At 46.4% G+C, this 15,509-nt stretch overlaps 1 protein-coding gene across 1 annotated transcript in view; it reads right to left on the reverse strand.

The window, feature by feature from the left end:
* The window catches only part of LOC101160109 (disintegrin and metalloproteinase domain-containing protein 33-like), a 102,934-nt gene extending 88,389 nt beyond the window's left edge, over positions 1–14,545 (reverse strand). Inside the window, exons 1-2 of the mRNA XM_023965861.1 lie at positions 13,673–14,545; positions 4,150–4,229 (exon numbers count right to left, since the gene is read on the reverse strand). Coding sequence (XP_023821629.1) covers positions 4,150–4,229; positions 13,673–13,802 — 210 coding nt within the window. The 5' untranslated portion in view covers positions 13,803–14,545. The remainder of the gene's footprint in view (positions 1–4,149; positions 4,230–13,672) is intronic.
* Between the last annotated feature and the right edge of the window lie 964 nt (positions 14,546–15,509).

Here is a 15,509-nt window from a genome sequence, read left to right on the forward strand (position 1 = left end):
GGGAAAGCAGAACCTCAGATAGCAACCCAGATTAGGCTTTATTGTGATTGTCATAAATAGGTTTCTTGTCCCAAAGTTATCTGGACAGCTTCCTGTCAGTCTGGCACACGACACAGACATTCACAGGCCAGTCAAACATGACAGGGAATCTAATTAAGACAAAGGATTCGATGGCAGGTCTGCCATGAACAATAGATTTTTGATCCTAATATAATTTCAGAGGTAAATGAAAACAAAATAAAATAACAATAAAAAAAGAATTTCTGAGCCAGAGGCTGAAAGATTAGCTTAGCTGAAGGAGGAGCTCTTCAAAACATATAAACCAGATCTCTGATGTAGCGATGAGGTCTAGCAGAGACAGTAGCTCCTCCCACACGCCGTGTTTGGTAACACCCTTTAGAACAAGTGTCCAGCAGTAAACTTGACACGGCAACACAAATGTGCCAGATGCAAAATAGACGCGCAATTCGTGTTTGCTGTGAACGTAGTAAAACAGTTCTGTCCATTAACCTTCTGCCATCGTCATCATTGAGGAGAAAGCCTCAGTGCTCCCACAAACCGACCCGTGGCTTCTGAGCCAGACAGATCACCGCTCAGCCAGGATCCGTTCAACCCCAGTGGAACTCCAAGGAGGAGACGTAGTCCCTTCAGCGTATCCTTGTGTTTCTCTGGGGCTACACCTGGCTGGACAAACCCAGAAAACAGGGAGGCGTCCAGGGGGGATTCTGGGAGAGTTTTCTGAGCCCCCTTGTCTGGCTCCTCTCGATGTGGAGAAGTGGCGGCTAAACTCTGTGGTCTGCAAAAACAAAAATAAAAAAACTGCAGTCCTCAAAACCAAACTCCCTTCGGTCCATGGATCTAGAAATGTATTCCATAAAAAATGATGAACAGAAACGTTAGCGGAGGGCATCTCTGCCAGAGTCCAACAAGCACTTGGAATAGGTTGGACTGTTCCAAGGTATGGACAGGTTTACTTCCAGAACCAAACTCTGGATCTGGTTGTACAGAGATCAGACGGTCTTTAGCTGGAGGCCCAGACCCTCCTCTAACAAAACACAACAGACAAGGTGGAACACTTTTTCCAAATCCTCAAACCACAAGTGGGTTAGAAAATTCCCATTGGCCCTCAAGCTGTTCCAGTGTTCCACAACCAGATATCAGCCTATCAGGTCAATTTTCCTCTCCAGCCCTCTGCAGTAGACTTTCCTAAGGAGGCTGCGTAGTTGGAGTACGCCCAATGACACAGCCATCGTGGGGTGTATCAGTGGCGACGAGGAGGAGGAGTACAGAAGCCTGGTGGATGATTTTGTTGTCTGGAGCCACAAAAACAACTTACAGCTCAACACCTCCAAGACTAAGGAACTGGTCGTCGACTTTGGGAGGGACAGACCCAACCCTAGACCAGTTCTGATAGGAGTGGAGGAGGTGGAGGTCGTGCAGACCTATAAATATCTTGGGCTGTGGCTGGACAACAAGCTGGACTGGACGAGCAACACGGGGCAGCTGTACAAGAAGGCCCAGAGCAGGATGTACTTCTTGAGGAGGTTAAGATCCTTCAACATCTGCAAGAAGCTCCTGGGGATCTTCTATCAGTCTGTGGTTGCCAGTGTAATAACCTACGCTCTGGTGTGCTGGGGGGGGAGCACCTCAAAGACAGACTTCTCCAGGCTGGAGAAGCTGATCAGGCGGGCTGGTTCTGTGGTTGGCACAAGGCTGGACCCTCTGGCTACTGTAGCAGAGAGAAGGACACTAAAAAACTAACGTGTATCCTGGACAATACCACCCACCCTCGTCACACGACCATCAGTAGCCAGAGAAGCACCTTCAGCAAGAGGCTGCTCCTCCCAAGGTGCAGGACTAATAGACTGAGGAACTCCTTTGTCCCCCGTGCCATCAAACTCTTTAACCACCACTTAGGAGGGGGGAGGGGGACAGAAAGGAAAGGGAAAGGGCCTGAATGACCTTTTTTTTGGAATATGCTGTTTTTGTAGATATTTAAATTGTTTCTTACTGTTCTAATCTTTCTAGTCACTGTGCTGCTTTTTCCTTTTACCTTTTTCCTACATGTATGTCAACCAGTGCTGTATGCGATGGAGATGTCAATTTCCATGCGGGAACCTCCCAAATGGATAAATAAAGTTGTCTATCTATCTATCTATCTATCTATATATCTATCTATCTATCTATAATAGGAACCACCCCCTCCTGTCTGTCAATCCTGGAGGGACTATAAGCCGCTACTTTTTTCTTGCGCTTACAGCCGTGCGGCTTATTCAGTGATGCGGCTAATTTATGGATTTTATTGGCGGCTGCCGTGTACGTATTTTCGGACACAGTGAATGGTTTGAATTCTCCATCTAACACCAAACACAAGTCATTTATTTTTCAACACACCTCCAAGCAGCCAAACAGAATGGAGCTCACTTCAGGTCTTAGACACTTCAGTCATGGATCAACAAAACGAAACACGCATGTCCAGCCGCATCCCAGAATCCTTTGGTGCCATTAGACCCAACGTGCACGTGATCGCCGCTACAATATGATGAAGCTTTCAAGTTAAAAGCAATCGTTAAAAGCAGCGTGAAAAAATCCACCATCACCAACGGGTTTGGAAAAGCCGGTCAGCTGCGTGACGGAGAGAACCGCGCATGGAGTGAATTTACCTCTGAGTCATAGTGACTCGGCTGGCTGCACGTAAATATGTGGGAATAACATCAGCCTTTATTTTGTCGGGACACGACTGGAAACACAAATTCACGTGGTCGTTTTAACGGTTTCTAAGGACTGAGCGGAGTTTTGCATTGAAACGCTCACAGCCTCCGTGTGAGCTGGATACTGCGTGTCGTGTGAGCTGTGGGGCCGATGGCAGTCTGAAGGCTCCCACACGTAACAAAGCATCCGCCCCTCATATACAAAACGTACAGTATTAAGTCCGATTGCTCTGCACAGACACGATTTGCTCCGTTCACCGGCGCAATGGGGACGAAGCGCTCATCCTTGAAGCCGCCCTGGCCAGAGCTGTCGGAGTAGATAGGAAGGGGAGACAAGGAGCGCGCGGGGCAAGCGCGGAGGCGTCGAGCCATTCTGCAGGCTGCAGCCAGGGCTTACTCGAGGCGTCCGCGGAGCAACAGTGTTTGTTGTGGAAGGAAACTTCTGACCCACGCGCCGCGAGGAGGCGCGCGTATCGCGCTGAGGCGCGCGTATCGCGCTGAGGCGCGCGCTTTTCAGTCGTCGCTGCTTTATTTTACCGGTGTGTTTTTTAACCAGCCCTGTTACTCCCATAACGCTGCCGCGAGACAAGCGGAAGGAGAGCTTTACCCGTTCACCCCTCCATGCACTGCTGATACTTGCTCATTCTTAAACACGTACAACAGAATGGCGAGCCGGGCGGTGGCCCCGCCTTTAGCCCCTAAGACTCATGGGAAATGGGGGATCGCGGATGTAAATGTCCTCATCATAACTGAGGGATGTAATGTTGATTATATGGTTACTGTTTGTAATTTTATGTATGATACCTAGATTGTCAATAAGTTAAAAAAAAAAAAAAAAAAAACCATAACTGAGGAACTTGTGAACAGAATTGAGGTGCATACTGTTTGGCAGATGTAGATATACTCAAATACATGAGCCTGAGGCAAAACTGACTCCACCCACTGTGTGCTAATAAATCACACTTGCTCTGGGAGTCAGGACGTGACCCGTCAGGATGACAATGTTGCCTAATACATGCAGCTTGTGTATGTATAAAATTAGTTAAACACGTGAAAATAGGTGGGTGCGGCTAGTAATCGGGTGCGCTTTGTAGTCCGGAATTTACAGTACAACAGGATAAATGTATATCAGAATATTACATGGGGAAGCAGAAAGCCATCTGTGTTTATGAAGGACTTTTCACATGAATTTTTACTCCCTGGGAACAAATTTATTTATTTATTTATTTTACTCATGTCAGGTCGGGGGCTCCGTACTTTCCCGTTCTTTCAGGATCATGACAAAAATGCCACCAACTACTGAGTATTAACAGCATTCTTAGTTTTTAGTGGTTCAGGTGTGATTTCATGCACAGTTCTGCAGGAATGCTTCTCCATAACGGAGGAAAAGCGCGGCCGCCCCGGCGTAAACCTCTGTAGATGACAGAAAGTTTCTGACCTGCGTTGTGGCCGCCGCCGCCGTCTGGGCTTGGTCTTGGTAGAGCCACTGTGCCGTCACTGTTCTTCCATCGGGTAACCCTGCAGACACAAAGCAGGAGAGGAGGGAAACCTTCACTTATTGAGGATGAAGAGTCAACAGCAGTTTCAGCTGGATCACAGCCTGACCCGGTTCTGCAGTCGTGCCCTGTTCACCCTCACCCCCGTTTCACTGCTATTTTTATATCTCAGCTTTATCCAAGCATGCAGCAAACACCTTGATTTGTGGGATTAGACTGTGAACCTTTAAATCCACACAAACATGACCTCTGAGTCCCAATCCACCTGGAAACGTGAGCGTTCAGACCAAAGTAAGACACTGAGGAACCAGCGTTTATCCAAACTATGATGAATATAGTTCATCACACAACCACTGAGCCTTCTGAAGACATTGGAACTAAGACGCAGCAGTAAAAACACCTTAAGAAGCTCCTTCACAAACCCAAAAGGCCTCAGGAAAACGCTGAGACGAAGCTCATGAAAATGCTCTCTGAAGACGAGCTTCAGCAGATCCAGGATCTGAGGACGACATGAGGATGAGGAGGAACACTGAGCGGCTGCACGCACCCTGGATAACCCAAAATGAGCATCCATCCCTGCAGCATTGCATGCATCATGGATTCATCTGCTTTCCTGTCTTAGCCACATGTGGGCGTGTCAGCGGACTCCTCATGGACATTTATCGGAGCGTTCTTTAGTTTAAACGTCTTTTTGAGTCCGGTCCCTCTGCTGTTCTCTTTAAGCCATGACAGCGGGACGCGGCAGGTAGTGTTGATGAAAACTCAGCTCCCTTTGAATAAACTAAAACCCGCCTCTGTACGCAGAATCGGACAAAGTCATGGTGGTTTACCTGGACAGGTACAGCGCAGACCATCTCCACTGGAGCAGGAGTTCTGCCACATTTCATCTCAGCTCTTCTAAGCAAGCGTGCCCCCTTTCCACTGCCCCTGCCTGGGCTTTGAACCCCCGGAGTCTGTCCTGCTGAGACTTTCAACAACCGTTCAGAACAAGACATTCACACCAACCCTACAGGGCCGTGGCCTGGTTCCTCCTCCATATGCTTCCTCCAATCAGTCGTACTGACCTATCTCAAGTTTTCTTTGTTTATGAACAACCCGGAAAAGCTTAAACTGTAACACGACTTCCAGAATGAGAACGGAGAGCAGTGACCTGCAGACGTTCAATGCTTTCTGCTGGATGGTGCAGGTGGGTAACGTCTCTCAGTGACAGCATCGTTTTAGGGCCGGAAAAGCTGAAATGATTCAGCAGAGATCAGGAATATCCTGAATCAAATGTATAAAAAGTCAGTAGGTCTTAGCATGAAATTACCTGACAAGAGGAATCAGTTCCAGGGCATTTAGGGCTTCATGATAATAATAGAGGAGGTAGAGCGGGACGCCATCTGACTGCACGCTTTCCTCATTTCTCCTGTGTTACAACGCCGTGCCTCGGACCGGTCAGGTTAGATTCCTTTACTTTGGCGATCAACGTGCTTTCATGGTCACAACTGTCCGCTTGTCGCACAACCACAAACAGGACAAAGACATGAAAGGGTCTGAAATATTATTTTTGCAGTATTTTTATTTTATTTTTACTCCACTCTTCTCCTTCTTAAATCTTGTTCCTCATGTTATTTATGAACCCTGTCAGTTTTTGTTGTTTTGTTGTCGTCTTTAAGTCACTCTGACCTCAAAGCAGCCAAAGAAAAATTCCAATGTACGTGTTTTTTAGGAACAAACGGCAATAAACCCCTCATCTTATTTGTGACAGAAAAGAAAAGACTTCATAAACCGTGTGAAAACGGCAAAAGCAGAGAGCAAAGACTGACCAGAAATCAGTCCCTAAAATGTTGTATCTTATATTTTCATAACGTTGTGACGTCCTTTCTCTTTGCAGATGACATAATATTGTTGTTTTTTCTAAATAACACCTGTAGTCTTTTAAAATAATACTGGGATAACTTGTCAGGTAAAAATGTGATTTTTTTTTTTCATCTACCGGTAAAAAATGAAATGTTGTGACTTTAAACTTGGAGCATCGAACCAAACGCAGCAAAATCTGTTTGAAGGTTGAAGCCGCCAGAAGTGGGAGAACAACAAATTTGTTTCAACACCCGAAACAGAAACTGTGGAGTGGGAGGAGCGTTTCTCTACATGATGCTCAAGCTAACGGTCGCTCACAACACATCTGCTGCTCTGATCTGCCATATTTTATATTTGTACAGATCACAAACTTTGGGCTTTTCAGCATATTTCAAACAAAGATAGATATTTTTGTTAAATATGTTCTGTCATTTGTGATTTTTGTTAAAAAAAAAAGTCCAGGAGGGGGAAAATAAAATCCACTTTGGAATGAAAACAATCTGAGATTTGATGTTTTGGCCACACCGCCCAGCTCTACCAGGGAGGGGGGCCCCCTCCAACAAACGGATGACCAGGTGAGGACGGGTCCAGCCTTCACCCAACAGGAGGCTCCAGCAACCCCATGACCCCCAAAGGGATCAGAAGATGGATGGATTTGGTCAACGTACCAACGGCGTTCATTTCAGATACATTAGGCCGTCTGCTGTAAAGAATCAAAGTGTAGCATTTAAAAAACAGAGCCGTCATAGAAAATCATTTCTCTCTGCAAACTGCACTGGAGTTTCCAGGATGCCTGCATAGTTACCTTCAGTTAATTAGGAATGAATTATGCTCCATTATCTATTCATAATGCCTTCATCAACACGTGTAATCAATTATGCAGGCTGGTAGCAGGTTGCAGCCGTTTCCCTCAGACATTTATTTGTACAGAACAAATCCGTCAGTTCAGGTTCCTGAAGCTTCTGCATCTCTGCAGCTCCTCTGAATCCGGGCGGCAGAACCGTTCAGACGTCGTCTAAAGCTCCAAACACGACAGAAGACGGACGTGGTCATGAGGCTTTTCCACATGAACGCTGAATATACGCCTCCGAGATATGAAACCTGCTCTGAAAGACAGCGTAAACCTGAAAATAAAGATTGAAATGCACGAGGAGAGAAAGGCGGAGCTTCAGAGATCACGTCGTTTTACCTCCGGGTACGAACTTGGGCTGCTAAAATGACTCATATTTCAAAAAATGATTCTTAGGTGTGCCAAAAATAATATACTATCATACATACAGATTTAATTTACTCTGAATGGCATAAAAATGGTAGGATATAGGAGCTTTAAATGTGTACAATTCCTGTTGAAATGCTAAATGTAGAAAAGGGAAAAATGACCTTTTTGTTTTGTTTGATCTCGTCTTTCTCATTCTAACCCTTTTAACCCTAATTTATCAATCCTTTGTGAGGATGCAAATCACAAGGATTAGCAAGACCAGACCATCTTCACGTTGGAGCTTTTTCCTGGGCTGCATGGTGGAGTGGTTAGCCTTCTCACCCGGATGGGTGTGTTTGGGTGTCTGGGTTCAGGGTGGACTCTGAATACCCCGAACAGGATTCAGCAGGTTCACTGGACGGACGGATGGATGGAGATCGGGGTCTTATTAATTGCCCGGTACACTATAAACCAGATACGGTTAGGCAAATGGTTTGAAACCCAGATGCAGGACTCAAACGTGGCCAACATCCCGTAGTTCCAAAACATTTACCGATCTAAGGACAAACTGGGAGCATAAGACGCACCGGTGCAGAACACAGAAAGACTTCTCCTAACTAGTGACTGCAGGCAGCTGTGACAGGAAGAAGCCACAGCGGCCTGCAGGAACACAAAGCATAAACAACCAAACCAAGGAGCAATTCATGAGCAAACCCTGATCAGAGTGTGAGATCACAGCATGCATTGATCACTTCTGGAGCCAATTGTTCACACAAATGGAAACAACATCTGTGGAATATTTAAATGACTTTTTAAGTTTAATGTTATGTTAAAGAGTTTTTCTTTTTACTTCTAAAATTAAGACTGAATTAATGACAAGAAGTGAGTTTGTGGTAAAATAGGAACTAAGCTTTTACTGTTCAAATGAAAACAGACATTTCAAACCTTGAAGCCTCACAAAGAGGAAAGCCCCGTGTCAGCAGTTATGCTAAAGTCAGATCAGGAATCCTGCTTTCAGATGGAGCTGGAGGCAAAGTGGATGATCTGACACAGTCTCTATATTTTAAGTCTTATGCTCAACACGCCTTAAACATGTCAAGGTCCAACAGAGGGACACGTTCCCCAACAATCCATGACTTATCACCAGCTGAGTTTCCATTACATATGAAATTCTAGAAATGTCGAAAAAACACGGCGACGGATGATTGACAGCAGATCCAGTCACATTTCTGCCACGGCGCTAGCGTCATCATCATCTATCAAAGGAGACGTCTGCGTCTTCTTCAGGCCGTGGAGCGGCGAGCTCCGTACACGTGGGAGGGGCTACCGATGAAACCATTCTGGGAAAAGGTGGTTGGTGATTTTCCAACAATTGAGTAGTGTGACCCTGTGGGACGTCTGGTGGCGCCCGCTGTGCAGCGCCAAGGCCACCAGTTCCTACTGAGAAGCTCATCGCCATCGGTTGTTGGTCACATTTAAATAGAAAAAGAGTTTCCATTATTTAAATATTTAGAGAAATAAATGGTAAATGGCGTATACTGATATAGCGCCTTTCTTCCTACAAGGACAAAGCGCTTTACAGTCACACACACATTCACACACTGATGGCGGCTCTGCTGCCAAACACAGGCGCCCGCCTACCACCAGAGGCAAGGTGGGGTTCAGTGTCTTGCCCAAGGACACTTTGACTCATGGGCGTGTAAGTCGGGAATCGAACCTATAATCTTACGATCATGGGTCGACCGCCCTCCCGCTGCACCACGGCCGCCCCTTAATATTTAGCATACGCCTCAAAAACCTCCTCCTCCAAGCACAAACACTTATTTTTGATCAATTAATTTTCGTGTTTCCATTAGGTGAATTTATTATGGCAAAGCCAATGTGTAGTAAATGGAAAGGCAGCTACGCTCATCCAAAGGCAGCAGAAGCCGTTTGCTGCTGCTGCTGTTCTGGTTTTCCACGTTCATGGCGCCAAATCAACAATGCTGAAAAAGACCAGATCCTCCAAAGTCCAGCGACGGAAAAACGACGGAGAAGACGGAGAAGCGTGCAGCGATGAACCCTCCTCATGAATGTTCAGTACCACTCTAAAAGGTTTACTTTCTATATCCCATATCCAATAATCCCTCAGGCTTTTGTCGCCTCACTTCACTTACTTTCAATCCCACAGTCTCACTTTCGTTCCCAGAGTCTGAGATTACCACTCAGAGAGGGAGAATCCCTCTTTTCTCCCAGCGGCATGAAAGTGGAGATCAGTTAAACAGCTACATGTCTTTATGGAGACACCAAGAGACGGAGATGCTTCATTTCTGAGCCTGTAAGGCAGCAGACCAGCTCCATCAATGCGGCGTGTACCACCGTCTGTCATCTGTAACTAAAGAGACTGAAGACGTTCCTCTCTGAGGGGTCGGGCTGTCGCTGGCCAGGGCTGGTCAGAAGGATGGTGGTCTGCATCCCGATGCTCAGTTTGCTCTTTAACCACATCCACATAAACACCAGTCATAACTGGTAGACATGACCTTAACCATAAACCCTGATGTGACAGAAGACGTGCAGCAGTAGAACGGACAAAAACCCTACGGACATCTGCATGCGGCCTCTACCACCAGCATCCCGTGTAATCAGGGTTTCACAGAGTGTCCCCAGAGACGGAGCGACTCTGCTCATCACTCCACAGTACAGCTGTGGTCTGACATTTGACCTGACACGAACCACAAGACGCAGACGCATCCAACACCCTTCAGCAACATCAACAATGCGGTCCACACAGGCGGACAGAAAGAAGACTCTGGAAGTCCGGTTCTGTGTTGGTTTCCTCTGGTAAAAAGCAGAAGTGTCTCTGAAACTGTGCTGTGGCCTTCACCTACACACAGCAGAGCACTAATGGACAATGACTAACAGAAGAGCACTTGACGGGGTTTTCTGTGGGTGGGACCATCAACGGTCACTTCATCTAGTTACATTTCTAAGTATGTAAAGGTGGGCTGCATGGCTGAGTGAGCAATGCAAATGTGTCTTTTTCTAAGCCAGGCATCCTTTTCCCCCCCACAGCTGTCAGCCCCCACTCCCCAGAAACACCCGCCCACCCAAAACTCACAGGATGTCCCGCTGCCAACAGGCCTGGCGGCGTGGAGCTCAGCGGGCCGTGGCAGAATCAGAGGCTCGGTGGGTGTGAGGGGGACGTCAGAGCGGTAGAGCGACACCTTTCCCTACCTGCCCCCTGACCTTTGACCTTTATACATGTCTGACAGATGGACTGACATTCTGTTCCATCTCATGCATTGGTTTGACAACTTTAAAATGATATCATTCATTTTGACAGATTTTACTTTCCTCCATTTCTAGGGAACATTTAAAAAAACTTAAAATATTTTGGATTTGTTACAGAAGAACAGCAACGTCCTGTGGTACACCTGCAGGATCACTGCTGTCCATGTCAACTACACGGACCTCCAGATACTTTCTTCATCACAGCCCCTCTGCAGGTCAGGACAATCCCCTCTGTGGGCACTTCTCTGCAATCACATGTCAATAAACTGGAACTTTGACTGACGCGGCTGTAATATTTGACTTTGGCTTAATTCTTCAGATGCCGTCCATCCATCCATCAATGTTCTGCTGTCAGGCAGGTTTCCCTCTGGACGGGTTTCTGCTCCGTCACAGAGACGCACATTCACACCTATAGATCATTTAGATCAGGGAGCTGAAACCCCCACACATGCAAACGCCACACAGAGAGAACCCAGCTGGGGTTTGAGCTGGGACCGCCACGCATTGAGACTGTCAACCACTACACCACCATGCCGCCCTTTACAGATGCTGCTGTGTTATGCATTAGTTACCTTAGTGAGGCTTTTGTTCAGCTCTGTTTGTTTAAGGGGTGAGTTGGAAAGAGTCTCACGATACGATACGGATGACGATACAGAAAGACATTTGAATTATTTCTAAAGAGTATGACTTAGAAAAAAACTACCTAAATATTCATACGTCTTTTATTGTAATAAAATGGTAAATGTATTTTATTTAATGATCACAGTGTGAAGCACTGCAACTGTATCTCATATATGAGCTGCTTTAACCCAAATCCATAGTGCTTTTATTTTGGTAACCTAAACATAGAAAGGGAACAGTCAACATTGTCAGATTTCCACAAAAAAATATTTTCCAGTATAAATAAACAGAATGAATGTTTCTTAACCACGAAGGTTCTGAAAGTCTGATAGAGGAAAAAAAGTTCTGTTTATTTCCAACATTAATGTAGATTCTCCAGAACTTTTAAACGGTTCAGGAGTCTGAACGGTGCTTCAGAAATACAGAAAAAAACACCAATTCTTTCCAGAAACGTTAAAGTGATGATGATGAGGCAGCCTGACAGGATGAAGAGCTTCAATGTGGCTCAGATCTTTCGTGTCAATGACCGTCTGCTCTGCAGCTGCAGCTCCTCTTTCTCACATGTGGAAGTAAACACGGATTTCACCGCTCATCGCCACGGCGATGGCCTTAATTCAGTGTTGGACACATCACTCTGATCCATCAGAACCAGAATGAGCTACAAAGAACCAGAATCCGTATTTTGATGTGATTCTGGCAGCAACACGGAACAGAGTTTCTGTTCAGGACCATCCAAGTAAAAACTAGTTCATGTCTCAGAAAAACAGAACCAGCTGCTTCTGGCTGCATCTTGTTGTTTAGTGCGTGTAGAGCTGCTCAAAGAGGCTCCATGTTCTCTGCTGCCAACTAGTGGTTGGAGGTTGAAGTGGAAAACAAGAGTCAGACGCTGAAGGACGCTCAGAAATAATTCAATAAATATCATCCCTGCAGCATTTGGAATCCACACAAGTATCACCAAATGAACTATCGTGATATATCACAGAATATTGTTTTCCTACACCTCCAGTGTGTATCCAGACCTTGGTGATGAGCTGGACAAAGGCAGCACCCAAGAGAGCTTTGGGCGCTTTACAATTACCTGTACCAAGTCCATTAAGACGACTGTTGTTGTGATTTTGGGCTGTAAAATCAAATGGAATTGAAGAGGCCTGATAGCACTGTCTAACAAATGGGTGGGCAAACTACGGCCCAAGGCCCAAATGTGTCCTGTCAATCAGTTTGACACTGCTAATGGTTAAAGGTTTTATTTTCTGGTGTGCACCAATAAATGAACCTTTGTTTATGTGCAGAAATGTCTTCTGCATTCATGTGCTGTTGGAAAATGTGTTGTTTTTCTGACATTTGTGTTTCCATGTCGGACAGGCATTTTCCCGATCATTCCAACACAACTGGAACGCAGCATTTCTATTTTTTCCCTGAGGGACATCAACCTATAAAATACAAAACCGAAAAATAATAACCTGCAATCAAAGTTAAAGCATGTTTTTGGTCCAAATTTCAGGTCATTTCTATCTGTCATGAGGTGGATGACCTAAACACTCCACGCATCTGCTCCTCATCTGGCCTTCTGCCTACATGTTAGAGGTCTTTGTGCCCCCCAACCCCCGTCTTACAGTTAAAAACATCATTTAACAAAAAAAAGTCTCTGATTCCACCAAAACACTGGACAGCATTGATAAAGATTCAAAGTTTAGGTCCAAACTGTTCATGTGACTGAATCCTGCAGAAATCAGCAGCATCGGGGGGTTTTCCTCCCAGAACAGACATCATGTGCTTTGGAGGCGAGGTCTGCATCGGCTCCACGCATGACAGTAACCACGTTAACTCTTTCAATGGACATATTGTCAGAGTTGATGTGGCTGTGGCAGCTCCACGCGCATGACCGCAGAGGCTGAGGCGGGTTCCGGCGCGCACTGAGAACAGGGAGGCGCTCGGAGTCAAACGTTCAAACCCCAAAGTCTCCGCGTCTTTTCCCCCACATAAAGCGGACAAAGGCGAGTTAGAGGCCGGTTCGGGAGTCCAAACCCATGTGATGATGAACATGGTGATGTGGGCTGGATCGGGGCTGCTCCTCCGACCGCACTTCTCCAAACTCTGCCTTTTATGGCCACCGCGCACAGACCGGGGCTGGATCCGCGCTCCAGCTGCCAAAGCCATTCGGAACATCCCAGCAGAACAAAGAAACTAGGGGAAACACGAGCCGAACCCGAACAGAAACAGTTTCTGAGCCTCTTTCTCAGACAGAACAGACGTGGAGAAGGCGGACACGCGCCGGGCTGAAAGGTGCTGCGTGAAACCGAGCTGTCTCCGGGTCAGTGAGTCGTGTCTGGCCGCGTCAGACCTCATTTTTAGTGTTGAAGACGTGAACTTGGCGCGCCGGGCCCGCTGTCCGTCTGAGGAAAGACGCCAAAGAAAAGTGGCGCGTGGACGCGCGTAAAAACATTCCGCTCACGCGGGATTTGGGAGGTTTTCTGATTCCTGCAGAACATCCAGACACACAAGAACTTTCTGAGAACGACTGCTGCTTTTTTTACCTGCTTGTGCGGCTTCTCCACGAGCGCTGTCCGGAGTGCCGTTCAGCAAGACAAGACACAGAAAAACCAGCAACCGTCCGCGCGTAGCCGGCGACAGGGGGGCCTTTTTCTGCCTGTGTTTACTGTACATCCCTGTGGGTCGCGCCGGCTGTCCTCCCGATCCTCACCGATCTTCAACTCTGCCTCCCTCCTCCGCCGCGCGTCAAGACGCGCAGAGGAGAGAGCAGCACTTCCGCCGCGGCCGACAAAATAAAAGCCCAGATACACAGCATCCATCCTTCCGCCCATCCTCCAGAACCTCATGCAGAACTTGTGGAAGCGTAGAACGCGCAGAACGACACCATGAGGTCAGCGAGGAGCCGGAGACGCAGAGATCCAGCTGTCACTGTAGTAAACGGTGGAAATACTATTGAGACGCCCATGTTTGGTATCTGGGCGATCTTTGTTACTCTCCTCATTTTCTGAGTGATAAGTATGAAACTAATGAAAATGTATTTCTACTCCTTCATTACTAGGAATATCAAAGGAAACCTTTACGTAATTCAGACCAAATAGGAAAACACTCATGTAGTTATTATATCACCCACAATAAGTTACAGATATTAAGTTTCAAAGCTGAGTTTCAGAGAAAAGCTGGTCCATCATGTCAAAGAAAACCACAGTGAAGCGTCAGAGAAGTGGATCTCCTGTTTGGTACTGAGCCGTGTGCTCCAGTCCTTTTCATGTCATTTTAAATCCAAATGTGTAAATGATGGATTTTATAAAATCGTGTTCGGTTAACTAAATTATTAACCACACAGCCGATGGTGATATTCAATACGTTTTTGGTAAATGCAAATATGCAGTTCTGGTTTATTCTACTTTATCTGTCCTCCAAAACTTGTGAAAGTTTTCTGAAGTACCTTTGATAACTTCCCAAGAATTCCTTTAGGAGGCTCTCCTGTGGCACAGAGTCACAGCAGAAAGGTTGTTGCCGTGTTAGTCGGGTTCTTTTTTCATCTCACAGCCCCGTCAGAGGCGGCGTGGGTTTCTATCCGGCTCAGAGACCCTCAGGGATCTTCTGGCTGTGGTACAACCTGCTGCTGGTTCCCCCGCCACACCTGACTGTGAGCAGCGCCGTCCCAGAAACAAGTGGTGAACACACAGAAAGATGTCATCAGCGTGCAGCTCCACTTGTGGAAAACCGCTTCCTCTGGTGTGTGGGGCCCCAAACACATCAGAAAACAGCAGGACAACCTGTGCAGCTGTTGCATAGAGGAAATGCTCTCTCTCTTCCTCTGCCCGTCTTCACAAATCCACCCAGTTCTCATCAAACCTTAATAGATGCCAGGCGGTTCTGAGCTTTTCTCTATTTGGTTGATCACATCCAAACACTTCACCATCACATCCGTACTGGCTTAACGTGGAACACAAACATGTTTCACCACATAAACCTGTGAGAACATTTCATAGATAGGATAGGCTCCAGCAGCCCCGTGTCCCCAAGTAGGACTCAGCAGGTTTAGAAGATGGAAGGATGGATGGATGGTTTCACAGTTGTAATCATTAATATTGATGTGAACAGATTTTCTTTTTCATTTTGAATTGTTAACATTTAAAAGTCACGTGTAGAACAGATACTACTTTCTACCCTCACAGAGACGTCAAAGCTCCGTCCTATCAGATGAAACCTTCTACACTATAGCCACCCTGTGACACAGACGCTCTCGGGATCCAGATGTTGTTACAGCCTACACACATAAACAAGGATACAAAGTCTGGCTGCACTGAATCTCCTGTTCAGTACTTCTGTATTGTGATTATTAGGTTGTCCAGCTCTAATGAGAAAACAGACATC

Source organism: Oryzias latipes, chromosome 18 (assembly GCF_002234675.1).
Source record: "Oryzias latipes chromosome 18, ASM223467v1".
NCBI lineage: Eukaryota > Metazoa > Chordata > Actinopteri > Beloniformes > Adrianichthyidae > Oryzias > Oryzias latipes.